Source organism: Manis javanica, chromosome 5 (assembly GCF_040802235.1).
Source record: "Manis javanica isolate MJ-LG chromosome 5, MJ_LKY, whole genome shotgun sequence".
Classification (NCBI taxonomy): Eukaryota; Metazoa; Chordata; class Mammalia; order Pholidota; family Manidae; genus Manis; species Manis javanica.
Window position 1 is genome coordinate 141810746 of NC_133160.1, and position 27912 is coordinate 141838657.

A 27912-nucleotide genomic window follows, 5' to 3' on the forward strand; every position below is an offset into this window, starting at 1 on the left:
GAGCAGGGATGCCGCGAGGGTCGAATCCCAGAGGGCCCGACTGCGGGGGAGATGAAGCCTCCGCCTTCTCAAGCAGAAGCCTTTAAATACGGGCCCGGGAGTCAGGCCGTGGTGCTCGGCAGCCTGAGGGGACGGGGCGCGGCGCTGAAGCGGTGCACCCAGGGCGAGGAGCTGTCCGAGTCGTCGGGTAGGAGCAGCCGCTGCGCTCGGTGCCTGGAGTGGTAAGCGCCTTGCCTGGGCTGTGGCCCGCCGCCCCGTCGGGGTTTTCCCGGGGCCCGGCGCGATGTGGAGGGCCGGGGCCGGGGGTGTGCGCGCTGCCCCCGGGGCTCCCTGCTCTCGGTCCCGGGCTTCCCGTCTCACGACCCCGTCTCCTTTGGGCTCTGGGCGGGAATCGGCTTTTGGATCTGCTGCCCTGGGAATGGGTTAACTTGGGTTTATTTAAGATGCGCGAGTCTTCCAGCCGCCGTTCATTTTGCTTTTTCCCATTTTCTGACTTGAAATAAATAAGATTTCCCCGGCGCATCAGAAAGCAGAACGTCCACCGAAGGAAGCAGTCTTCGTGCTAAGGACCCCATTTTTGTCTCAGAGTCGCAGTCTTTTGTTTGGATTTAGAGCCTGCTCACCTGGGGGCTGCTGCCTTCTTCAAGTCACTGGCCACCTTTCTTAAGAAACTAAAGGGAAGACAAAGCCAGAAAGCCTTTTGAGGGCGAAATCCTAAGACGTTCAATCATGACACCTGTATGGGGTGTCCTAGAATTCATTGTTGGCCTCTACACCATATAATTGCCGTATTTCATGTCAGGGAAGGCCTTTCTTGGGTGCTTCAAGAGAAATGTTTTATGAGACCTCGAAAAATTACACCTCTTCTATATAGGGAACAATGAGTGGGGTTGAGGATTCTGATTTATATATGTAAAAGAGGGATTCACTGGTAGGGAGCTTTTTGGGATATACAGAGGAGTAGCTGTTCATGGACTACCCTGAAAGACAGTGAGTCTTTTGAGTTTCTTCAAATCCCCTAAGAAATGGAGAACAGTAGTCCGGTCTGTTTCTTCATGAGAGTTCTGGAAATGAAAGAATTTACTGTCTGCTTAGATGTGCTTGTTAGTACCCAGCATCCAGTTTATGGTAAGTGGTAGATAACCCTGACTGAAAGAATCTCACTTCTTCTCTCATTGCTGTACTCCTTTCTCTCACATAAAATGTGTAAGTAATAAGCATACTCCATCTTCCTCTTGCTATTTCCCCAGCTTTATATGATATACTTTAGATAAAGCGTTAGCACTGTCTTTCTTAATGATTAAATATTTTTCCCAGGTCAGGCATCTGTTAGTTATTTAATTTGTGGAAGTGACTAAGGTGATATGTGAAGCCGATGTGTTCCAGTCATAATAGTTCATTTCCTTAGCTGTTGGGTAATTATGCAGAGTGTATTGAAGGGAGTGGGAGTGGAGGAATTATATTCATGTTTAGATTGTGGTAGGAACTTTGTTATTTGTTAACCACGTCTTCTAGGTATTACAACCTAGGTCTGAATTAATAAAATTTTAGATGAAGAGTAGTTTTGGAATGGCCTGGTTTGTTGTGACTTTTCCAAAATACAGAGGTAAAAACTCATTTCAAACTGACTCACTCAGTAAGCAACCTTTCCTATTTCTCTGATAGCACAGTAGAGGGTCAGAAGGTATATAAAAGTAGAAAGAGAAAATAGAATCAGAAAACATCTCTGTGGGTCAAAGTATATCACTAACACTGTATCAGTCAAAGATTATTGAAGATTTTATTGAAACTCGAAAGTGACAATTTATTTGGACTTGCACAGATAGTACATCTAGCCTCTTCAGTAATTTTTCCATTGTCATCTACAAGCCATCCATTAGATGAAGTAACAACACAGGAATACCCAAAACACTTGCAGTTCTGTAACACAGGTCCACCTGCCATCAGTAATTTACCCCTGCTGCTGTATATAAGGCAACTTCATATGACCTGGCAATTGAAGTAGATAAGAAGTAACTTGGAAAACATGCCAATTTCTACCTAAGGAAGAGAGGATGATAGGATTCTGGACAATCTCTGCAAAAATGCTATGATCAACCATCTGAGCTAAAAATATTCAAATAACACTCTTCATCTCAAAAAGATAGACCCTTATGGAGAGTTTACTCATTCACTCAGTTAATATTTATTGAGAGCCTACTGTTCTAGGCACTGAGGTGAACAGCAGCAGATAAGAACTGTTAGCCTGGGAGCACCTTATTAAACTATGAACTCCTTGAGGCCGAGTTGCATCACGTAGACATTCAATCCATGTTTATTGTAAGAAAGCAGAACCTGTTCTAGTTGAGATCAAGGGCATGGGCTGCACCAATAAACCTCTTGGCTATGGGATGAAGTAGTAACCCCAAAAGATCTGGTCCAAAATACTCGAGATTCCACTTTTTAGGTATCTGGATGTACTTGTTTTAATTAGAGGAGTCTGGCTCACTGGGCAGTAGGGGTGTGGGAGTTCTTCAGGCTTATTGCACTTTAGTACTTGATCTTCAGCCTTGTACATGTGGACTCAGAGTTAATATGGCTTTAGATAGTAACTTACGATGACTAAGCTCAGAGGAGACGAATGGCTACACTAGAATGGAGCTTTGCTATGACAGTAGGTAAATTTTACTCCAGTACCTGGAATACTTATGTCTCAAATCCAGGCCATTCTAGTATTATGGTTCTTGGGAATCTGAATTCATAAGACAGAGTGGAATCAGAACAAACAATTTTGGGGGAATATGCCATCCAACTATTGGGAAAGCCTATTCTTGAGTCATCTCTGAAACCCAGAACACTTCTCACTTCCAGATTGTGTGTCACTCTTTTCTAGACAGTGCTGAAATGAACACAGTTGCATTTTTGTTCTTGACTCCCCCTTCCCAGGCTCCAAGCTGATCATTCCCTTTCCTAATCTCCCTTTTTTCCCTTCAGTGAAGTTTATTAGATTTTAGCTACAGTAATGCCATTGATTGTTATAGTTACTTTCAGCTGTGTTATTTTTTATTGATTTATTTTTATGTTCTTTTTTTTATATCTTTAATGTACAATTACTTGAACAACATTATGGTTACTACACTCCCCCTATTATCAAGTCCCCACCGTATACCTCATTACAGTCACTCTCCATCAACGTAGTAAGATGCTATAGAATCATTACTTGTCTTCTCCGTGTTATACTGCCTTCCCCGTGTCCCCTACCTCCGCTACATTATGTCTGCTAATTGTAATGCCCTGTTTTCCCCCTTATCCCTTCCTTTCCACCCATCCTCCCCAGTCCCTTTCCCTTTGGTAACTGTTAGTCCATTCTTGGTTTCTGTGAGTCTGCTGCTGTTTTGTTCTTCAGTTTTTTCTTTGTTGTTATACTCCACAGATGAGTGAAATCATTTGATACTTGTCTTTCTCCGCCTGGCTTATTTCACTGAGCATAATACCCTCTTGCTCCGTCCATGATGTTGCAAATTGTAGGATTTGTTTCTTTCTTATGGCTAAATAATATTCCATTGTGTATATGTACCACATCTTCTTTATCTGTTCGTCTACTGATGGACTGTTAGGTTGTTTCCATTTCTTGGCTATTGTACATAGTGCTGCAATAAACATAGGAGTGCATATGTCTTTTTCAAACTGGGCTGCTGCATTCTTAGGGTAAATTCCTAGGAGTGGAATTCCTGGGTCAAATGGTATTTCTATTTTGAGTTTTTTGAGGAACCTCCATACTGCTTTCCACAATGGTTGAACTAGTTTACATTCCCACCAGCTGTGTAGGAGGGTTCTCCTTTCTCTACATCCTTGCCAACTCAGCTATGTTATTTTAAGTTATTAAATTATAGCCTCATGGATTGTTATGGTCATGCTTTCCTGAAAGGACCATTCAAGACCCACTTTCAATTCACTTCTTCCCTAGGAGACAATTATTAATTACCTCTCACTACTTCTTAATACCCATTTTTTTTGTCCAAGAGGCAGATCTCCCTTCTTTGGACTCATTTCTGTATATGACTCCTCATTTATTCCCTTCGTCTCATCTGCATCCCTCCTCATTCACCTTTTCTTTCTATATCCTACTCAATATTTAGGCCAATCTTAGTTTCTACATTTGCTTTGATGTAAGTGCCGTCTTAGTTTGATTTTTTTACCCCCTCTGGACTTTAACACTCATTCTGTCATTTAATTGATTAAACTGCCTTTTATAATTTAACCATGTTACCTGGGTGCAATTAACTCCTTTTCATCTTTTAAGTCAGCTTAAAAGTCACCTTCTCAGAGAGTCCTTCTTTACCTTATCTAAACAGTCCTTTCTCTACAGACAGGACCTCTCTCTCAGTTGCATGTTTAATACCTTTATATGGAACTTAAGGCAACTGCCATTATTTTGTTTGTGGGCTCTTTCTAGAATATAACTGCAAGTGTAGGAACTGTATCTGTCATGTTCACTATTGTATCCACAGTACATAGAACAATAATGGCTGTTACATTGTAGGGTGTTTAATAGATGTTTTTTGATTGAATTATTCTCTAAATAAATTAGTGAATACTTGCATGTCAGGACCTATATCTCTTTGTGGCTAAAATCTCTGTATGCCCACATGGTAGACACTAAATTGGGAATAAGTAATTTTCATGAAGGAGAAGAAGGGAATAGGCCTGAAGCAAGTTGAAGCAGTTTTTCTGAAACCAGATGTCAACCTTTTCTACTATAGACGTGGGGACAGGGCGGTGAATGCTGGAGACACATCTTTGGTAAGCCTGCTCCAGGCTCAGCTGTCCCTTCCACAGGTGGGAGCTTTTCAGAACATTCCCCTGAGCTTTAGCCACTGAACAATCCCAGTGTAGTCTTTCCTCCCATGCATTTTCTCTTTCTCCTGTGTATAGGGCACTTGCCTGGAGATGGGGAAAGGTCAGAACTGAAAAGTAAAAGAATGAAAAAATGAAAGATGAATGGTTACCAAAAGTAAATTTTGCTAGTCTTAGTATTTTTGCTGAGGTGAATCTTGGAATCCTAAAAGTCTAATAGGCATATCATATTTTTATGGCTTTACAAGTGATAATAGGGAACTCTTAAGCTACTTATTTAGATTGTGGAAAGAATCTACCAGATTTAGGGTGGTTTCATATTTCCTGTTAAGTACATCCACACAATGGAATACAGTGTGACTTAAAAGAGAAAAAATGGACAGGTTTTTAGAATACATGAAGTGAAAAAAGCCAATTGTTGATAGTGTATATGGTATTCTCTCTTGAATTTAGAAAGAAGGGATTATTAGAATATATATGTGTATTTACTTGTACCATATAAAAATATCAGAAGGATCTAATAATAAAGAGGTTGCTTGTGCAAGCAAATAGGGGTTGGCAAAGCAGATAGGATGCCTTAGGTGTGAGGCTTCTTAGTGTATTCCTTATTTACAGATATAATTTTTGAACTATATGAATATATTAGCTGTTCAAAACAAAAACTTTGTATATACTTTCATAGAATCATTAGATTCCAAATTCTGCTCATATTCAGTATTTTACTGAAATTCTATTTTATAGTCTTAAAGTCATTAGGGATCAGACACTATGAGTTGATATCTGCTAATCATGACCATTAAAGATCAATTTATAAGCCAAATTAATTGTTTACATATCAGACCAGGATACTTGTGTAGGTTGGTCAGCTCATTCTCTTCCAGTGGAAGGTCTGCCTAGAGACCAACGAAGAATAGAACATTGATTCATACAGATTCAGACCAAAGGGAATTGGATCATCTTAATTATGTGTTTTCTCTATCTTTTTTCTTAACAGGATATACTTCCCAGGCATTGTAATTAGGTCAGCGGTCCAGAGTACCTTCTCTGATCCATGCAAGAGTATACTAACAAATTCTTATGGTCTCATTACCATTTTCCTTCTCTTTGGAATCCATGAATGAGTTATATTAGATATTGTCTGAGGTCTTGGCAAGGACTAAAATTCTAAGAATCTGGTCAGTTTGACAGTTCGTGTTCTCATTATGATGAATAAACTGATTTTGTTATGTATAAATCAGTCCCTTATAATTTTGATTAGTGTGAATCAGTTCACCAAATGGCTTTTGGAAACCTATCAAAACCTGTGTAACAGTTTTGACAACTACAGAAATGACTTTCCTTTAGCCACCTCACGGTGTCTGATTAAAATTGAAGTAGAATTTAAGATCATTTAAGTAGAATTGAAGTATCTAAAAATAAACTGCAAAAATTAATTTTGTAGGTAATATAATCACAGAGGCCAATTCTGGACTTTGGAACTTATCTTAATATCTGTCATGTTAGCTTAAACCTGTCATAAGGCTGACCTTTGTACACCAGCATTTAAGCAAGAATTGCACTGGTATATTCATCCTTGAAATTTCCCTCAGCAATCAGTTACCCTTGGGTATTAGAGGCATAAGTAAGGTTTTATTTTGCTTCCTGATTTCCTAAATATTAGGTCATTATAATCCCCTTTTGTGGCTCTTCCCCAGTAATATAAGTTACTAAAATTTTTTTCCATGTTTTATGCTGGTGCAGCTGAGAACAGGGAAGGCCATCCAATTGGAATGTTATTTATCACTATTTACATAATTCTTAATGAGTGTGAATGTAGGAAATCTTTCTGGATATCTGTCACTTAGACAGTTTTTATAAAGTGTGATGCTTGTACAATGTGATTTCTTAAAATTTTTTTGTTTTCAATAGTAGAACAATCCTTTCCCCTTCTAGTTTACAACCATGTTTGAAATTAAGAAGATCTGTTGCATTGGCGCAGGCTATGTTGGAGGACCCACATGCAGTGTCATTGCTCATATGTGCCCTGAAATCAGGGTAACGGTTGTTGATGTCAATGAATCAAGAATCGATGCATGGAACTCTCCTACACTTCCTATTTATGAGGTAAGCCATTATTAAATAGTACTTCTATGCTCTTTGTTTTCTTACTGTTTTTGTTAAATAATTTACTATTAATGTAAGAATCTATGAATGCAACTGATAAGAAATTAAATGAAAAAATCTAGATATACAATGTTATGGACACTATAATTATAATTATATCAAGTATGCCCAGGGAAAATGACTAGAAAGAAGTATATCTTAATATCAATTATGGTTGTATTAGTGCAGTGGTATTTTTTTCCTATTCTTTATGTTCTAATTTTGCTTAGCATGGTTATCATATTGTTAGACCATTGGAGTGGTATTCTGTAAAAATTAAATAAATAAAACTGAATGTTTATAATAACTCTTAAGTCTATTATATTTTTGGATTATTGTACATAGATGAACTTTGGATGGATAAATGATGTCTTTCATATTTAGGGTTTAGTATCACAAATTTGGTTAATTGGAATTTTAAATTTAGAGAATTTATAGTTAGGAAAAATATGCTTCTATTTTATTAAGCTATGTCAGCCCCATTTTTTAAAATTTCAATGTAAAATGAGTTCATGGTATTATACTTTTGAGGCTCAGTGGAAGAACATTTGAAAATTTGATGGTAGCATTTTCTCTCCAACATTAATATATTCTATTTTTCCCTAGAAAAGTTTTGTTACTGATAAGACTATTGTCAGCCATAGTCTTTAAGTGTTTTAGGCCTTGGGAAGGGAAGTCTCAATCCAGTTTTATCTGTCAGATAAATTTGCTGGCTATTTATAGGCATATGAAATATAAAAATCCATGAAAAAGCACCCATAGGTCAACATCACAGATTTACTCATTATTGAATCAGACTCAGAATTTTAAAAAATACCCTCTGTAGCTTTATTTGTGCTTTGCACTTTCTTCTACAACCTAACCTCCCCATAAGGGTTTAAATATCTCAGTATTATAGCATTACTTTCCCTGGTTTAATATTACTGCTGTATTTTGTTTGGGGGAATTTTTTTAAACATTTTAGAAAGATAATTTGATAAAGAGCTTTATAATTCTGATTTCCATAAAAGGGCTGCAAGTTATCTGAAACACCATAAGCCATATTTATATCCAATCATTTAGTAAGTAATTCTGCCAACAGTGTAATATTTAAAAACAAAGGGCACTCATCAAATGGCTAAAATTATTACTACTGACAACACCAAATGTTGACAAGGATTTAGAACAATTGGAATTTTATACACTGCTGATCAGAGTGTTAATTGTTACAGCCAGCCACTTTGTAAAACTGTTCAGTAGTATTTATTAAAGCTGAAAATACATATGGTCTTACCTAGCAATTCCATTCCTAGGTGTATATCTAACAGAAATGGGTACATATGTGTACCGAAAGACAGTTAACAATGCTATTTGTAATAGCCCCAAATTAGAAACAGCCTAAGTGTTAATCATCAGCAGAGTGGATACATACAGTGTGATCCTGCATTGAAAAATCAATGAAACTACTTCTGCATGAAGATTATAGTTAAGTTCTCATGAAAGCAGTGTGTTATCAGACACAAAGTAGTACATACTGTATAATTCCATTTGTATAAAGTTCAAAGATAGGCAAACTATTCTCTGCTGATAGAATTCAGCATGCTGGGAATGGTAATTTGATGGATAATAGTGACAAGGAGAGGGCATATTGCAGGCTCTGACGTACTGTTACCATTCTTCTAATTCTTGATATGGACAGTGGTTACACGAGTATGTTGTTCACTTGTGAAAATTGAGCTATACACTTTTCTATACTAATATAGGTGCACTTCTCTGAATTTTTGTTTTACTTCAATAAAATGTTTACTTAAAAAACAAAGGATATGCTGAACTACAAAAAGGTATAAACTATAATATATTGGAATTAGACATTTTTCTTAGAGAAACAAAAAATCAGTTGGCCAGGCATGTTCCCTGGCCAGATTCTTATTATTGCTATTACTATTTCCATTGTTTGGAGTCTGAAACTCTTCCTCCTAACTCTTCAGTGCTTTAAATTTAAAATGGTATGTTCTACATTGATACTGAATCTATTTGGGATTTATAATTAGGTTAAGAAAGTTAAGATCTAAAATTATTTCTTTTCCATATCTTACTTGCTTTTTCTCAATAACCTGCTTTTTATAAACAAAGAAACAAACGTATTTCTTGCTGTTTTGCACTTTTATTTCATAAATACATTCCTTCCTTCTTAAATCTCTTTAGAATATAAAAGATTTGAAAGTCTATCTAGCACCATTAGAAGCAGTGTCTGAGTTCTCAGAACTCTGAAGTCCCCTAATTATATCAGTTTTAATGGTTATAACTATTTGGTCTTTAAAGTCTTAATTTTTATCTAAATTTAATATGTCTACTCCAGGAAATTAGATAATGGTAACATAAGGAGCTATTTAAGTTCTGTACAACTTAGTGGGGCCTACAAAGGAAATGGAATCTTTTTCTAAAACCCAGCTGATTTTGGAAGTTAAAAAACATGGCACTGCTACTTTAAAATTCTGGAAGGAATCTTTTTAGCAATTAGGATGAGTTTCTTCTTAGCAAGTAAATGACCTTAGGCTTATAATTTTCATGTGTCTTTCTTAGACATCCATTGTTGAAAGATGCCTGATTAAGAAATTTATAAATCAGAAGAAAAGAAATGATTTTTTTAAGGTTGTGTTTAAAAGAAAAAAAAAACTTGGAGAAATTACTTTGTGACACAGTTACCATTTTCAAGATATGTTAGGACTTTGTTCCATTTTTATTTCTTTATTTTATGTTATAAAATGAACTATTCCTTTACATTTCCTTGGCCATATTGGAGATGTGAAGTGTTAGGTGAAATGTCAAACAGGAAGAACTGTATGAAAGAAGAAAAATGAATGGCAGGTTTAACTGGAGTTCACACTGCTTTCTGGATTGCTTTTTTGGGTAGTTTATGTATACCATTATTAGTTGTAATTGGTGACTAATGTTTAACTCATGGTTACTGATAGAGAAATGATAATTAATACATAATTAGAATATTTAATGTGCTCTTTGGAGTACACAGCCTCCTAGAAAATTGTTCCACCTCAGAGAAGGTGAGCCAAAAACCAGAAGAGTTTTAGTAGTGCAAGTTCCATATTGATGTCTATGTCTTGATTATGAGTAACTAACACAGTGACAGCTCATAGGGAGTGCTTGATAAATATTTGCTGAATGAATAAGCTATCAGTCATGCCAAATACAGTAGAAATAAAGACTAAAACATATTGATCAAATTTTATATTTGGTGGGCTATTGTAACTTCTGCAGGAACAGTTACAAATGATAGGAAATTGGGGAAGTGAGAGAGTATACAAAAGGAGTAGGACTTAATTTAGAAGGAAATAAAGGGTGTGGTCATTAGAGAGGGGCACAGGGAAAAGGCATTGACTTTATTTCTTTGTACTTTTGCTTATGGTTGATAAGAGATGAGCATGTTAAACTAAGGTAGACAAATCACATAGAAGAGGAATGGTCAAAGCATGAGGAGAAAGGGGCTAATTGATGGGATAAAGTCTAGAAGGATACAAAAGGATGGGATCAAAAGCGCAAATAAAGGGATTGGGCTTGAAAGCCTCTTCTTCAGAGACTGAAAGGAACCAAACAAAGATGGATAAAGATATAGACAATTTTGTTAGTGAGGACATGAATAAAGGTGACTTACACTGGTAATCTCAATTGTCTGGAAGAAGTAGGTGAGATATTCTGAAGAAGACAAAAGGGTAGTGTTGGGTCAAGGACTTGTGAGTAGTGGAGGTTCAGAAGAGTAACCTTAGAGTAGAGAGAAGTAAAAAGATTATCAGGCCCCATTGAAAACACAGCTAGGTAGGGCTTAGGGTCCGTGAGCATTTGTTTATTGTGGCCCTTTCTAATCTTATATATAGGCTTATATGTTATGGGTCAAAACTATATTAATAAAAAAGCAGTTTTCTTTACTGCTTGAAAACAGAATAGTAATGACTACCATAATGTATGATAATAAGATAAATTTAAGTTTTTACTCAGAAATTGTATAGTTGATACATTTTGTGTTACCATATTTAATCAAATAGTCATTGCTTTTTTAACTTTGTTCATTAAAAGAGTTTAATAACCACTTCTAAAAAAACAAAATGGATAATTTACTTTACTTTTTTTTTGAATAAAGTAATTTTACCCTGTGAAAAGGATTTGAGTTCTTCCATAAAAAGTACCATATAAATTCTAAATACTAATTATGATCATTGCATTTGAGTCTAATATGAGGTAGAACCTGTATTAACTGTTTCTGCATCAATTTCATAGATCTACAAATATCCCATTGATTTTTTTAACAAAATAATGTAGTTGTTCATTTTGAGGTCTTATTAAGGCTTAGTATAAATTCTGTATTGTTCTGATTTTAGGTTACTTTAATTTAAATATTGGGAGATTATATATAGCCTGAATTAAATCTCTGCAAAATCCCAACCCATAACCTTTTATTCTGATTTTCTAGAATCTAGTCAAAATAACCAAGGATATGACTACCATGACTGGTGACTTTATATTCATGGTTGTAGTGGTTCATATAATTTGCAGGTCCTGTTACAAATTTCATTCAAGCCTGATGGATATTTGAATTTGCATTTTACACTTATTCTAATTGCTTATGTTAAAAGGCTTCAAAACTGTGAAGAAAAATGAATTACTCTGGATACAGGACCTGTGGATCCTGAAGTGGCTTTTTACTTTTGCTACATAGATAGTTTTCTGAACATCCATAATACTGTGGATATTGCTTGAACCTACTTCCCAAAAAGAGTAAGCTTTGGTGATGTAGGTCAATTTTATTTTGTTTTGTTTGCTTTTTATAATGAAAAATTTCAAAGATGTAATAAAAGATAAATTTCTTAATATCAAGAATTTTTATACATCCTTCTTCCCATAGTTTATTTGAATCAGAATCCAAGTAAGATCCATATATTGTTAATTGATTTTCATCTCTTAAGTGTCTTTTAAGAACATACTATTGAAATCTGTTTTTCTCTCTCTCTGTTTGTCTCTCTTAAGTTGATGAAACCAAGTTGTTTATCTTGTAGAAATGTTCATAGTCTGGATTTGCAAACTGGACTAGTCTGATCAAATTCAGACATTTTTTTTTTTAAATTTTGGCAAGAATGCTTGTTAGGTGGTGTCACATGGCTCAATGGTCTTAACGTAACTGTATTTCTTGTTAAATTGTATGGGAAAAGTAATGAAATTTTCAATAGATGTATTTCTTACAATAGGACTTAAAAAATTATTTAAGTATGTATAGAGTAAATATTGACTGTTTCTCAGACAGTTGTATGGCCTGACTTTTGGGGAGTAAAAACTTGCATTCATCATGATGATGCAAAAATCAAATGTTTGCCTGGAATCACAGAGACCTTGAATTTTCTGTCAATTGTGTTGATACTCAAAGTTAATTGTTAACTTTTATGAAACAATCAGGCACATGGTCAACTGACATGCACTAAAAAGAACTGTTGCTTTTCTCATCAGATCTTTAACTATTGTCATTTGTAAGTCTTTTGTCATCTATACTCACTGTTTATTACTCCTAAACTATTAAGAAACTAGATTTCAGCAGAACAGGTATTAGTTGCATAAGATTAAGAAAACTAAGGAAGATAATTTTGTAGCTTTTTGTTTCAAATGTTGTTGATAAAATGTTTTAAGCTTTTTTTCTTAAGCTGACAACAGTTTAGTAAATAACTGCCTTTATAAGCAGAATTGGAACTTTATCTTTCTCTCTACCTGATCCCTCCAGAATTTAAAAACTCTCAGTGACTATTTTTATATTTCATGGCAGTATGTTTATTTGCACAAGTTCAATAAGAATCTGCTTTCCTTGTAAGACAACCAATTAAAAACACTGGTTATATTACCAAAAAAAAAGAACTGTTGCTTTAATTGTGGCAAGTTCAGTTTTGCTTAATTTAATAATGTTACACAATATATACTTATGATAACTATTGCTGTATGATCTTTGATTTTTCTACAAAGTTATTTGAGAGTGAGTATAAACCTTTAAATTACAATATAACATTCCCCTTTAACAAATGTAATTCTGTACTATTAGGTAATCTCATATGACAAGTAAACTGTATGTACAACTCGTTTTCTTCTTTCTTTTTAGCCAGGGCTAAAAGAAGTAGTAGAATCCTGTCGAGGAAAAAATCTGTTTTTTTCTACCAATATTGATGATGCCATTAAAGAAGCTGATCTCGTATTTATTTCTGTAAGTATTTTCGTTTGCTCTGTGAGTTTTAATATAGTCTTGTTTAAAATGGGCATAGAGGGCAAGTACCTCAACATAATAAAGGCCATATATGACAAACCCACAGCCAACATTATACTTAACAGTGAGAAACTGAAAGCTTATCCTCTAAGATCGGTTATAAGACAAGGATGCCCACTCTCCCTGCTTTTATTCAACATACTACTGGAGGTCCTAGCCACAGCAATCAGACAACACAAAGAAATAAAAGGCACCCAGATTCGTAAGGAAGAAGTTAAACTGTCACTATTGGCACATGACATGATATTGTACATAAAAAAACCCTAAAGAATGCTCTCCAAAACCACTAGGACTATATCTGTATTCAGCAAAGTTGCAGGATACAAAATTAATACACAGAAATGTGTTGCATTCCTATACACTAGTGATGCAGAAAGAGAAATCAGGAAAACAATTCCATTCAAAATTGCATCAAAAAGAATAAAATACCTAGGAATAAACCTAACCAAGAAAGTGAAAGACTTATACCCTGAAAACTACAAGGCACTCTTAAGAGAAATTAAAGAGGACACTAATAAATGGAAATCAACCCATGCTCTTGGGTAGAAAGAATTAATATTGTCAAAATGGCCATCCTGCCTAAAGCAATATACAGATTCAGAGCAATTCCTATCAAAATTCCAACAGCATTCTCAACAAACTGAAACAAATAGTTCTAAAATTCCTATGGAACTGCAAAACACCCCAAATAGCCAAAGCAATCCTGAGGAGGAAGAATAAAGCAGGGGAGGTTATGCTCCCCAACTTCAAGCTCTACTACAAAGACATAGTAATCCAGACAATTTGGTACTGGCACAAGAACAGACCCATAGACCAATGGAATAGACTAGAGAGTAAAGATATTAACCCAAGTATATATGGTCAATTAATATACAATAAAGGAGCCATGAATATACAATGGGGAAATGACAGCCTCTTCAGCAACTGGTGTTGGCAAAACTGGACAGCTGCATCTAAGAGAATGAAACTGGATTACTATCTAACTCCATATACAAAAGTAAACTCGAAATGGATCAAAGACCTGAATGTAAGTTATGAAACCATAAAACTCTTAGAAGAAAACATAAGACAAAACTCTCTTGAATATAAACATGAACAACTTCTTTATGAACATATCTCCCTGGGCAAGGGAAACAAAAGCAAAAATGAACAAGTGGGACTATATAAAATTAAAAGGCTTCTGTACAGCAAAGGACACCATCAGTAGAACAAAAAGGCATCCTATACTATGGGAGAATACATTAATAAATTACATATCTGATAAGGGGTTGACATCCAAAATATATAAAGAGCTCACACCTCAACAAAGAAAAAGCAAATAATCCAATTAAAAAATGGTCAGAGGATATGAACAGACACTTCTCCAAAGAAGAAATTCAGATGGCCAACAGGCACATGAAAAGATGCTCCACATCGCTAATCATCAGAGAAATGCAAATTAAAACCACAATGAGATATCACTTCACACCAGTTAGGATGGCCACCATCCAAAAGACAAACAACAGCAAATGTTGGTGAGCAGGTGGAGAAAGGGGAACCCTCCTCCACTGCTGGTGGGAATGTAAATTTGTTCAACCATTGTGGAGAGCAGTTGGAGGTTCCTCAAAAAACTAAAAATAGAAATACCCTTTGACCCAGGAATTCCACTCCTAGGAATTTACCCTAAGAAAACAGGATCACAGATTCAAAAAGACAAATGTACCCCTATGTTTATCGCAGCACTATTTACTACAATAGCCAAGGTACAGAAGCAACCTAAGTGTCCATCAGTAGATGAGTGGATAAAGAAAATGTGGTACATATACACAATGGAATATTATTCAGCCATAAGAAGAAAAATCCTTCCATTTCCAACAACATGAATGGATCTAGAGGTATTATGCTCAGTGAAATAAGCCAGGCAGAGAAAGACAAGTACCAAATTATTTCACTTATCTGTGGTGTATAAGAACAAAGCAAAAACTGAAGGAACAAAACAGCAGCAGACTCACAGAACCCAAGAATGGACTAACAGTTACCAAAGGGAAAGGGACTTGGGAGGATGGGTGGTAAGGGAGGCATCAGGGAATTAAGGGGCATTACAATTAGCACACATAATGTAGCGGGGGCATGGGGAAGGAAGTATAGCACAGAGAAGAAGTGACTCTGTAGCTTCTTACTATGCTGATGGACAGTGACGATAATGGAGTATTTGGTGGGGACTTGATAATGGGAGGAATGTAGTAACCACAATGTTGCTCATGTGATTGTATATCAAGGATACCATAAGAAAAGAAAAAGAAAAGAAGAAGGCAGGAGGGATGGAGTTAGAGAGTGATTGAAAATGCCATACCCTTGGCTTTGAAGAAGGAAGACGGGGCCACAAGCCAAGGCCTCGGGAAGCCAGAGAAGGCAAGAAAACAAATTCGCTTGTAGAGACTGCAAATGAGAGGCAATTCTGCCAATACCTTGACTGTATCTCCTTGAGGCTGGTTTTGGAGTTCTGAGCTCCAGAACTCTAAGATAATAAATTTGTGTTGTTTTAAGCCAAAAAAAATAGTCTTGTTTATTTAGAAGTTTCACTGTGTTATAATATTGTCCATTAATATTAAGCCACAGCACATTGCTTAGTATAGAGTTGTCCAGTTAAATTTTGATTATCACTTGTTCCAGCACTTCACCAGACCCTATAATCATCTGGTCAAATACTGTCATTTCAGGTCATTGAGCAAATAAATTGAAAGAAAGTTCTAGTGTGAGATTGAAAATTAGGAAGTGCTGGTAATGTGTGAGCACATGTGGTGATAGTTTAGTTTATATATTTCATCATTTCTTGTTTCCACTGCTTGGTGGAGGTAAGATAAAGAGAATGAAATAAAATTGCCTGCAAACTTACAGGCATCTTCTATCTAGATGAATTATGTTCCGAAAGCCATTTTCAATTAATTGTTTGGAACTTGGCATATACTGACTAGTTTATCAGGCTAGTCCATAGACACCTTCAGCTCATAATATGGCTAAACTGTTGTACTTCTGTTATGAAAATGGAACCAATGCTTGGGAGTAAACTCTGGAAATCCAATATTTGAACCACGGTAACTTACTTCTTGCTGTCCTTGTAGCTACTCAAATATTTTGTGTGTGATGGTATATTTAACACCAATTGGTGGCTGAGCTAGGGTGTTATGTGACTCAAGACCTTTAAGGCCTTAAAGAATAAAGGGAAAGCCAGTGGTGTGAGCTTTGAGTGGGTTCCATGAGGTGAAGGAAATACCATGAGGTCCATAGAGAATAGATGCTGTTGAATTGATTATGCATATAGTTAATGATTATAAGTTTTGGATAAGGTTATTTTTTTCTGACTGATGAGATAATAGCAGTACTGTAAAGATCTGTGAACTCCAGAAGAAAGTGGCACTGAAGTCAGTGGTAAACTGTCTTATGATTTCAGTCTCTCTTTTTGGCCTCCTTATTTACTTTAGAGAAATTGGTGCAGCTTCTGTGACTTGCCTACCCATCCTCTATCTAAGCTTGGAGAAAATCAAGTTAGTTCAACTTTTTGAATAACCAGCGCCTAAAAAATATATATATATACACACACACAAACACACACAGTATTATATATAAAGTATTACAAATTTAAGTGTGTATATATGTGTATATACATATATACATATATATATATATTTTTTTTTCATCTATTCTCAGGCAGTAAGTCTACCTTAGGGTGGTCTGGCACAGAGAGCAGATTTTGAACCTGCCTCTGCTGATCTATCCTGAGTTGTCCTGAATCTTTCCAAGCTATTACTTTGTGTGCTTGTTATAGTAATTTATTACTGTGTAACTTAAATTTAGTTGCCATTATTCTCTGGGTCAGGTTTTGTTTTGTTGTTTTTTAATTTGCTTGTTGTATACTTTGATTATGGAAAATACCAAACTTATATGAAAGATGATGACTAATGAACTCCTGTTTACCTATTCTCCATAGTCAACAGTTATGGCTGATGACTGTTTGTTTTATTTACTACTTCTCTTCCTTTCCTCCCACTCCAGATCATTTTTAGGCAAATTCTAGATAGGAATAGTTTTATACGAATCAGTTCTCAATTGCTATCTTCAGAGCTCCTTAATCAGGGGAAGTCTCTGATCATCTCCCATCTCTGGCATGTTTCATTTTATCCCATTAGTAGTCTTACCCTTCTGAATTCCATTGCACCTTGAATTCACATTTAAATCTTTTCCTGTTGTTCCATGCATGTAAACAACTTTTTCCTCCTGCTTTTCACACCTCAACTTGATCTTCAAGTCTTAATTAATTTTTTTCCTTTATTTAGTTTCCCATTAGATTATGTCAAGAGAAGAGATCTGGTTCAAAAATTATTCCTATATAGAATTTTAGACTTTTCAGAGTGTTTTTGATTTTTACCAAAGCATTATAAAACTCATATGTTAGATTTTAGAGTGTGTTATCCTCATTTACAATGAGGCATTGAGGCAAAGGCAGCCACACTTCCCCAAGGTTTCATGATATATAGCTAAGCCAAAACTAAATGCCTAGACTTTGGACTCATGATTTATTTTTCTTTCTATTTGATCGTCTTTACCTAAAGAATGCTAGGTAATTTCTAACTTTAATGAGCCAAGAAGGTGTTTGTGAAAGATACTGCAAATATTTTTTAAAAGCTACTTATTTGATATAAGTCTATAAAAAAGGAGAGTAGAAAGTTCACATTTTTAAAGACCAGGGTAATATATTACATACAATAAAGTGAGGAAAGAAGAGAAAACTTTTATTTCATTTCAGCTTGTGAACCTTTTTAGGCCAAGAATAGTGTCATTCATCTTTATATCTCCAGGGCTTTAATTGCAACCTGCCTGCCCTGGTATGTTACAAATGTATAGTAGCTTCTTAACAAATATTTATTCAAAGAGTTCTCCAGATGCTTCAAGCCCTTCCTCCTGGTTATATTTATAAAATGTTTTAGTTCCATTGAGGTAATAGAGGGTTAAGTCAGGGCTACAGATAGTTAACTTCCCCTTTAACCTAAAGTGTAGGGTGTATACCTTGAAATCACTGAGTATCTTATAGATACTTTGTTCTTCATCTGGTATACTTTCATCAGGTGAACACGCCAACGAAAACCTATGGAATGGGGAAAGGCCGTGCAGCAGATCTGAAGTATATTGAAGCTTGTGCTAGACGCATTGTGCAAAACTCACATGGGTACAAAATTGTGACTGAGAAAAGCACAGTTCCGGTGCGGGCAGCAGAAAGTATTCGTCGAATATTTGATGCAAACACCAAACCCAACTTGAATTTACAGGTATTAAAAAAGGAAACATTAGAATGTGGTTCTTCTTATGTAAATATCCATGCTATCCAGTTGCCCATGGTTACTTCTAGCTTAAACCTTTCCTTTGCATTGGGATTTTAGGTGTTGTCCAACCCTGAGTTCTTGGCAGAAGGAACAGCCATCAAGGACCTAAAGAATCCAGACAGAGTACTGATTGGAGGGGATGAAACCCCAGAGGGCCAGAGAGCTGTGCAGGCACTGTGTGCTGTGTATGAGCACTGGGTTCCCAGAGAAAGGATCCTTACCACTAATACTTGGTCTTCAGAGCTTTCCAAACTGGTTGGTACATAGAATTCAACTCTCCATTAAATTGAAAGCTGAGGACTTACTTCTCATAAACCTGATAAGCTATTCTGGTACTTGCCTAATATTAATAAGAGGAATGTTTTTGAGGATAATATTCTTTCTAATCATGAAATAATTTTCACAAGAGGAATCAACTATCAGGTATAAAATATTCTTGAAAATTCTTAAATTATAATAAAATATATCATAAGATGGAGGATACATTAAAATAATATTTTTTGAATTATTCTTCTCCCTCTTTTATCCTCTTTCTTAATCATCTTTGTTCTCAATTTAAAATGTTTTTCTTTACCAACCCATCCATAGCCTCCTCAAATTGATCTTATCAGTAATTTTTATATTTTCCTCCGTAATTTGCATCAACTCAATGAAATATAATCTAAATGTATAAAATTGCTCTTTTAGCTCATCATACTTTTCCTTTTCTTCTTTTTAAAGGCAGCAAATGCTTTTCTTGCCCAGAGGATCAGCAGCATTAACTCCATAAGTGCCCTCTGTGAAGCAACAGGAGCTGATGTAGAAGAGGTGGCAACAGCCATTGGAATGGACCAGAGAATTGGGAACAAGTTTCTGAAAGCCAGTGTTGGTAAATGGAAAATTTCTTGTACATAAAGTGGGTTCATTTAGCTAGAGCTCTAACTTTAAGGAAGTCTTTATTTAACTTAATGCTTTTAAAATAATAATTCCATTATGCATTAGCCTGCAACCTCTCAGGGATTTTCTAAATGAGGCAGTAATTAAACTTACATTGTTTGATAATTACTGATTGATTACTAAGCTAAGCATAGTTCACTGTTTTAAGAGGATTTATTAGTATTTAGTAAGAACATTTAGGAAGAATAAGTTCAGAAGACCATAGAAAATAACTCAAGTAACACCTTATTGAAACAAGTAGGAAAAAGTTCTCTGTCGTGTTCTTTCCCTACTAATATACTTTTGGAAATATGACCTTGGAGAAATACAGTTTATCCTCATTATTTGCAGATTCTGTATTTGTGTATTAGTGTATTTACTAAAATTTATTTGTAACCCCAAAATCAGTACTCATGGTACTTTCATGGTATTTGCAGACATGAACAACAGCAGAAAGTTTCCGTGTCCCCCACCCCCCGACATACTTTCCCAGCTGAAGCTGCTTAAGGCAATGCTCTTTCTTCTTGCTTCCACTCTCATACTATAAAGAAGAGCTCTTTTTACAGTCTACTCAGTACCATGTTTTTCACATCATTATGTTTCTTGTTGGTGATTGCACTATTTAAAATGGCCCCCAAGCATATTGCTGAAGTGCCGTCTAGTGTTCTTAAGTGTCAGAAGGCTGTGATGTGCCTCATGGAGAAAATACATGTGGTTTAGATAACCTTCATTCGGACATGAGTTACAGTGCTGTTGGCTATGAGTGAAATATTAATAAATCAACAATATCTATTAAATAAGGTGTCTTTAACCAGAAACACACATAAAACAAGAATATATGTTGATTTTTTGATGAAAATGTGACCAAGAAGCTCACAGGAACCTCTGTATTTCATGTACAAATTAGTATTTACTAATTCTGTTTGTGGCAATTTTATGAAACATATATACTGGGAATAATGAGAATTGACTGTATTTTTGGATATCAGTTAGTAAGGTTGATATAAAGGTAATAGAGAATCTTTGACAGATTGGGCCATATGCAGCCCGTCTTGTTATTTCTCATGCCATTTCTCAATACTGGTTTCTGTCTATTTGACATTTTTTTCTAGCTACCATTTAATAAAAATACTACTTTTTAGTGAAGGTATATTATGTTCCCAGTTCTGAACCAGCGCTTTTTATATATCACTTATTAATTCTTATAACCTGTTACAAAGGTGCTGGTATTTACTGTATAGGTATGACTAAGAGTCAGGGAAATTTTTGCAACTTGCTTGAAGCCTTATAACTAGTGAATGGCTAGGTGTCTTTTTTTTTTAATTGAAGTATCATTGATAAACAATCTTCTGTTGGTTTCAAACGTACAGCACAGTGGTTCAGTAGACCCATATTATTAAATCCTCACTCTCTCTAGTACAGTTACTATGTATGAGCATAGAAAGATGTTACAGTAGCTCAGTGCTTCTGACTTCAAAGCCCATGCCAGGCCTCACTGTGTGGTGCATTGCCCTGGAACAAGGATGGGCAAACCATAGTCCTGAGTCCAAACCCAGCCCACAGCATGTTTTGTAAATAAAGTTTTATTGGAATACACCCATGCCAATTTGATTACATATTGTCTGTGATCGCTTTTGAGCTAAAAAGCCAGAGTTGAATAGTTGTACCAGAGCCTGTATGGCCCACAAGGGCTGAAACACAACCTCTCCTATAAAGGTTTGCCAGCCCTGTGCTACAGTGAGAGATGTGGGGCAGTGTTAGTAGATGAGTGAGAAATAAAAAAGGAAATGTAACCATACTAAAACTTCAACTAGAAGACTATCTGGAAATTATTTAGAGTTCATCAGTTGCTTGCAAACTTCACACAATTTGTAAAACCACTAATTTTCCAACATCTGAATTTTATTATTAAAAATCCTAACATAGGGTCCTTTGATTTAGTATGATAAATAAATTTGTCACATGATTCAGTTATGTGGATCTTAAATGAAAATGCTATCTCTTTTCTTTCAGGTTTTGGTGGGAGTTGCTTTCAGAAAGATGTCCTGAATTTGGTTTATCTCTGTGAGGCTCTGAATTTGCCTGAAGTAGCTCGTTATTGGCAGCAGGTGTTAATCTTTATAGTCAACAACTTTTGATTGTCACCCTTTGTGAAATGTTTTTGATAGGATTTATTTATTCCATAAGCTCAACTACTATTATATTCCTTTTTTTGTTTATTTTAGGTTTATTTATTGGGCTTCTGTTTTTTGTTTTTTTGTTTTTAATTTGATCAATTTATTTTGTTCTGTTTTTAATTTCTTTTTGGCTAATCAACTGTGATAGAAATTGCTGATAAACCAGTATTTCTCCTAATTTTATAACTAAATTTGCTCGCAGAGCTCAAATTTGCTTAAGTTTAAAGCAAGAACTATTATTCTTTTATATAATATTAAAGATATATAAAAGATCCAACTCTTCTATTTTGAAAGGCATAAAATAAAAATAATCTATATTATAATATTTTATAAAACAAACATTTTTTTTGTTATAAAAAAATGGTTTGCATTTGTTGATATTTCTTTTGTCCCTTTGAGTGTCACAGAGCTAAATTAGAGACCCTCCCCAAATTGGAAATAGAGTTAACATTTATATGCTTACTCTGTGACAGTTACTACATGTATTTCATTTTGTCCTTGTCACTAAAATTATTCTCCACCTATAGATGGGGAAACTGAAGCTTAGAATCATTAAATAACTTCTTTAAGATAACAACCACTATATTTATCTTTCCCCAATATTTTTTTCTGCACGTTTATAGTTTTTCATCTTTCAGCAGTGGGTAGGAATAGAAGGAAATGCATGTTTTTAAAGAAATGTACACTTCTAATTTTGTTTCACTCAGCCCAGCATGATGGCTTTATCTTAATGCCCATTGTAGGAAAAATGCAGATAAATACTTGATTTTCCCACATTTTGGGCTCATTTCCTAAGTTCTCAGGCTTTGAAATGGTTCCTAGAAGGTTAGAGACTTAAAAAAAGAGTCTCTTTTCCTTATATGCATCTGATCACCAATATGAAGTCCAGTTTATAAACTCTTAGGAGACAGATTAGGGGACCAGAGACTTTTACTCTTAAAATGTTTAGTTAAAAATGTTGCCAAGTGTTCATGGTGTTATAGTTCATCAAGTGGCAGCTCAACTTGTTGAATTTTTCTTTGTCCACTGTCTGCTCACACTCAGTTTTGGTGAGGAGTGGGAGGTAAGCATATGAGAGAGGACTTTGGCATTTAATTGCTTCCAGCCTTGCTTCCCTGGGGTTTGGAGAAGTTGGCTAAAGGAGTACACTGTTTTCTGTGTGCTTTTTTAGGCTGTCCTCATAGCTGGACTTCAAGTGGGGTTGAAATCATGCTCCCCATCTTTACATCTGTCCCAACTTAATGCATGGAAAGTTAAGCCGAATTAAAATTAAAATTTTTTCAGGTTGGCCTTAAAAAGGGGATGGAGGCAAATCCTTGGTTTTTTGTTTGTTTGTTTGTTTTTATCTGTAGGAAAGAATTTGGCTAATCTTTGTCATGTGTTACTATATAAGGCTTGTAGTAGTCATACAGAAGTACTCACCATAAAGCTGGGAGCAGTGTATGGCACAAGCTGTATGTCTTTTAACTGATTATTGCAAAATTTTACATGTAATTCCAGGTCATAGATATGAATGACTACCAGAGAAGGAGGTTTGCTTCCCGGATTATAGACAGTCTATTTAACACGGTGACTGACAAGAAGATAGCTATTTTGGGGTTTGCATTCAAAAAGGACACTGGTGATACAAGGTATCAATTATTTAAAATATTTCAACCCCTTTGAGAATGTTAGCTGTCCTCTCGTCCTCTCATCTGATCCTGATTTTTGGTGATGATGTGTGTTTGAAATACATATACACATATAGTATAAAAATAAAGTGAACATCCATGTCTTCACAAGAAATAGTACCTTACCTGTATATTAAATCCTTTAGATGTTAGAATATATGCCATTAAAAGCTTAACAATACTGATTTTTTTTCCTTCAGAGAATCTTCTAGTATATATATTAGCAAATATTTGATGGATGAGGGTGCACACCTCCATATATATGATCCAAAAGTACCAAGGGAACAAATAGTTGTGGATCTTTCTCATCCAGGGGTTTCAGAGGATGACCAAGGTAAGGCTTTCAGTCTCATGAGTCATTTTGAGTATGGGCCCTGAAACGTGTCTGTTCTGTTGTTCAGTTTTTATCATGAGGCCCTTTTTTCAACCTCATTTCTCTAAAATTAAATTATTAGGCATTGTTTCATTGTCTTTTATTTGAAGTGATCAGCTGTGGGTGAGTCTAATGATTGTTCCAACATATTCTAAACACGCAAGAGGTTCCAAGGAGATGCTTCTTTGGATGGCAAGGTTTGGGGTTGCTCCAGGCCCCCTTCCATTATCCCAGTCTCACTTCAACCAGACCGTTCATTCCACTTCTGTCAGACTCTCAGCTCCTACAATCCTGGCATTAAAATGCGTAATTTCAGATAACTCCTTTCTTATTACCAATTTTTCATTGCTGTTGTTAATAGTGTCCCGGCTCGTGACCATTTCCAAGGACCCGTATGAAGCGTGTGATGGCGCCCATGCTGTTGTTATTTGCACTGAGTGGGACATGTTTAAGGTGAGGGAATAGTAGTGATATTCAGGAAAATCTTAAAGGTATCTTAATGCCAGTTGGGATTGAGTTTGTGTACATGTATACATTCTGTTTATTTGGTTCCATCTTTACAGGAACTGGATTATGAACGCATTCATAAAAAAATGCTAAAGCCAGCCTTTATCTTTGATGGACGACGTGTCCTGGATGGGCTCCACAATGAACTGCAAACCATTGGCTTCCAGGTAATCATGATTCTGGACTGGTTTTGTTCTGTTTGTTTAGTCATTTGCATTTTAATGGCTTTAAGTTTTAGAATTTTAATGTTTTCTCATTTAGCGTAACTCTGGGACAACATGTCAGTTCTCTGGGAAGTCTGTATGGGATTTGTGAAATTACTCCACACCCTCCTTTACTTTGTGATCTAAAGGTCATTCAGTGTGACATAGGACCTAGGAAGTCATCAGTTGCATATTACACAGGGACAAGATGTACCTTGCCTTACTCATATAATAATCAAGCAAGAAAATATATGAATTAAAATAAACATTTTTTTCTCCCCAGAGCTGCCAAGGCTGCTCTGCTGACCTGTCTGCCCCACAGTGACCCTCTTGAAGTCCAGGTCACTTATTCCTATATGAATGTTTAGAAAACTGCAAAAGGCAATGTAGTTGTCTCATGTTGTATAGGTCCTCCACCTTCTGAGTGCTCAGCACTGTCCTAGTGCTATGAGAGGTGTGAGTGAAAAGAATAGCAGTTTCAGTGATACTGGCCTTCTTTTAATTGTTTGTCAGTTAATCATGAAGCATATAGAGAGCTGACAGAAAGTGGAACAGTACATCTATGTTAAATCATTTTAGTTCCACCAGGGTTCCCAAAAATATTAATTTCATTTCCTCAGAGCTTGTGTGTACATGCAGGTGGGACGTCTTAGAGAATACAGAAACATTCCAAGAGATTGCTGTTAGCATAGTCCAAGCACAGCAGATTGGGGCAGTGGTGAGAGCTGGTTGTATGTGTCTGCTCAGCACCAGCTCTCTTGGAGAAGTATCTGTAGGGTCTGTCTCATCTACTATTTAAAATGTCTGATCTAGTTCTCTTAACTTGTCACTGACTTGTTGAAGGTCCTTCTAATTTAGTATTCAGTGCCCATTTCTCATTCCTGAGAGGTTCGCTTGCAACAAGACTCAGATGGCATTCTTGTCTATTAGCACTCCATCAAGGACCTTGGGCACTCTTCTGTCCTACTCCCACCCCTCCTTAGTGAATAACAGCATGACTTTTTCTGAGACTTGGCTTAATTAAACTCAGTAATATTATTATTATTAAAAGATTATTTGCAAGTATAGACATTCTCTCATTCTTACTTTATTCTTCAAGGAAAAAGATATGTGAAGATATATATATATATATAAAAATAAGTTTGAGTTCATATAAAAGTTAACTTTTCCTAATTAAAAAAACAACTAGGAATATCTTAAAGAGAATTTATAAGTCACTAAATAATTGATTAATGCAAAGCAGAAGTGCTTTCTTTGAATCAGGTTTAAATATTAATTTGTAATTCAAAGGATGTTTATGAAAATTGTATAGTATATTTATCTCTGCTGTAGAGAGGAGGCAAATTTATGACTAATAAGCAGTGTCTTTAAAGATAAGATTGATGATTTTGGATGTATGGGAAAAAGTTTAAAATGTAATATGCAAAATAAGAATTGACTACCATTTACTTTTTGAAGCCTGACTTGTTATATTCCAAACACTGTGCTCACTTAGTACTTTACCAGATTCAATCCTTACCACAGCCCTTTGAGGTAGGTGGTAGTAACTTCTCTCTTGAGGAAGAGAGACCTAGAGAGTTTAAAGGACATAGTAACTATCACTCAGGATTTCAACTGGGGCCTTTCAGACTTTGAATCCTGAACTCCTATAAAATATGCTGTTACAGCTTATATAAAATATTTAGAATAAGAGAAAAAAACTATTACAAGAACAGAGTTTGACAGAAAATGTGAAGTAACTGGAATCTGGTCTGTTAATTGCTTTCTTGTATGCAACTGAAACAGTAGTGGTATATGATTCTCTACTCTGTTTGAGGGGGTGTGGCATTGGGGATGGCAGGAGTCAGAGTGTCTAGATAGGAATATATAGATTGACTCTAGAAACATACAAAATATGGAGTGAACCAAAGACCTTTCATAGCAACCCAGACAACTTGAAAAACTTTTTTGCTCTCAAAAGGAAAAAGTAGCCTACATTTTCCCAGTCAGTATACTATGTCCTAAAGTTTTTACATTTATGTATTATAATTATTAATAATTTTCTTTCTAAAATCTATTTTTCCCCTAGATTGAAACAATTGGCAAAAAGGTGTCTTCAAAGAGAATTCCATATGCTCCTTCTGGTGAAATTCCAAAGTTTAGTCTTCAGGATCCACCTAACAAGAAACCCAAAGTTTAAACATTGCCATTTTTATTTGTAATTTTTTTGGTACTTCAGGATATCATATCTATCTGATACTAAATGGTAAATGAACCAAGTGTTTTTAAGGAAACAAAACTATTTTTTTAATAATCAAATTTATACTAGCTATATGGGAATCAGTATGTCTGATAATTATGAATCTACAGTATTTTTTACATATTTTTATAATATTGTTAACTCAGTTATTGGATGAGTGGCAAATAATCATGTTGGTTTTAATGGTGTCAATTTTTGTAAAATAAAAATTGAACTTCACTTGTTACTTTACAAAGTGTCCATAGCCAGGCAGCACTTAATCACGCAGTAAAAGGAAAGGCACTGTTCACTTTTTCTCATTATTGGTTTATTAACTTGTCATTAAATATGTGTTTTAAATCATGAAATTGCTGCTCTGAATTCTGGGCTAAGCCTGCCAACCTTACAGAAAGTGTCATGGATCCTTAGAGGTGTCTAGCTTAATGGGGTAAAGTGTTTTCCACTCATTCCTTGTCTGTGAACTTAGAAGGAGGATGCAGTGGGCCGAGCGGGGCCTTTCATGCTTTTTTTAAGGTACTTAGAACATTTTTCCTCTGCTGCCATGTTAGAGGTAACCCTGCAAGTGAGGTTTGGTAATGTTCCTTTGCTCTTTTTGTTGTAATGAACTGTATTGTCATTTTTTTTTAAGTCCAAAAAGATCGTCACTGCTTATTTCCAATCCAAATAAGACTAAAAGGCAATTTTTTTAGCATAAAGTGGAAATCAGTAGGTTGGTCTATTTCATTCTTCTTCACTCCTTGTTTTTCCTCACTTAGTTATTTTTTTAGTCCAACAGCCAAAAATATTTGTTACCTTTACTTTGCATTTTTATTCTTATAACTCCCTGCAGTTTTCTCCCTTTTTCTTAAGGAAAACGAATATAATTTCATTTAAACTTACTTGAAGTAGATTTTTCAAATTATGTATAGCATAATTCTATAATAAGAATTTTTTTGTATGTTTCCATCCTTTTTTTTTTTTTTGGCTTATTTGATTGGTGTTTTACCATTGTTTAAATGTGTTAGGTGTCCATTTGACAGCTTGTGCTCTGCTGAGAATGTACAAATCGAGTTAAAACAGTTACAGGCCTCATCCTTTAGGAATTTTGCGGTTCACTGAGAATACAGTAACATACAAAGATGAGGACAGAGACATCTGTACAGATATCAAATACATAAATAAAATATTCTGCAACACCTGTGTGCTGTATTTTTTGTCATAGTGC

At 35.5% G+C, this 27912-nt stretch overlaps 1 protein-coding gene across 2 annotated transcripts; it reads left to right on the forward strand.

The window, feature by feature from the left end:
- On the forward strand, window positions 1-27883 carry UGDH (UDP-glucose 6-dehydrogenase). 2 transcript variants are annotated; one of them, XM_017663795.3, is made up of 12 exons: window positions 1-221; window positions 6769-6939; window positions 13106-13207; window positions 18370-18570; window positions 18682-18879; window positions 19345-19492; window positions 21553-21647; window positions 23217-23347; window positions 23587-23720; window positions 24121-24212; window positions 24323-24433; window positions 26538-27883. In XM_017663795.3, exons 2-12 carry the CDS (start codon window positions 6778-6780, stop codon window positions 26646-26648), a joined length of 1485 nt encoding a protein of 494 aa, XP_017519284.1. In that variant the 5' UTR covers window positions 1-221; window positions 6769-6777; the 3' UTR covers window positions 26649-27883. The 2 variants fall into 2 exon arrangements, with proteins under 2 accessions (XP_017519284.1, XP_017519285.1); XM_017663796.3 differs by having other exon boundaries at window positions 14-221; window positions 6815-6939.
- Window positions 27884-27912: the final 29 nt, after the last annotated feature.

Bases quoted from the DNA above. Each gene is read 5' to 3' on its own strand.
- UGDH (XM_017663795.3), top strand. From the start codon at position 6,778: ATGTTTGAAATTAAGAAGATCTGTTGCATTGGCGCAGGCTATGTTGGA. The intron at 18,880-19,344 runs GTTGGTACATAG...TTCTTTTTAAAG, and splicing joins CTTCAGAGCTTTCCAAACTG to GCAGCAAATGCTTTTCTTGC. The intron at 21,648-23,216 runs GTGTTAATCTTT...ATGTAATTCCAG, and splicing joins TAGCTCGTTATTGGCAGCAG to GTCATAGATATGAATGACTA.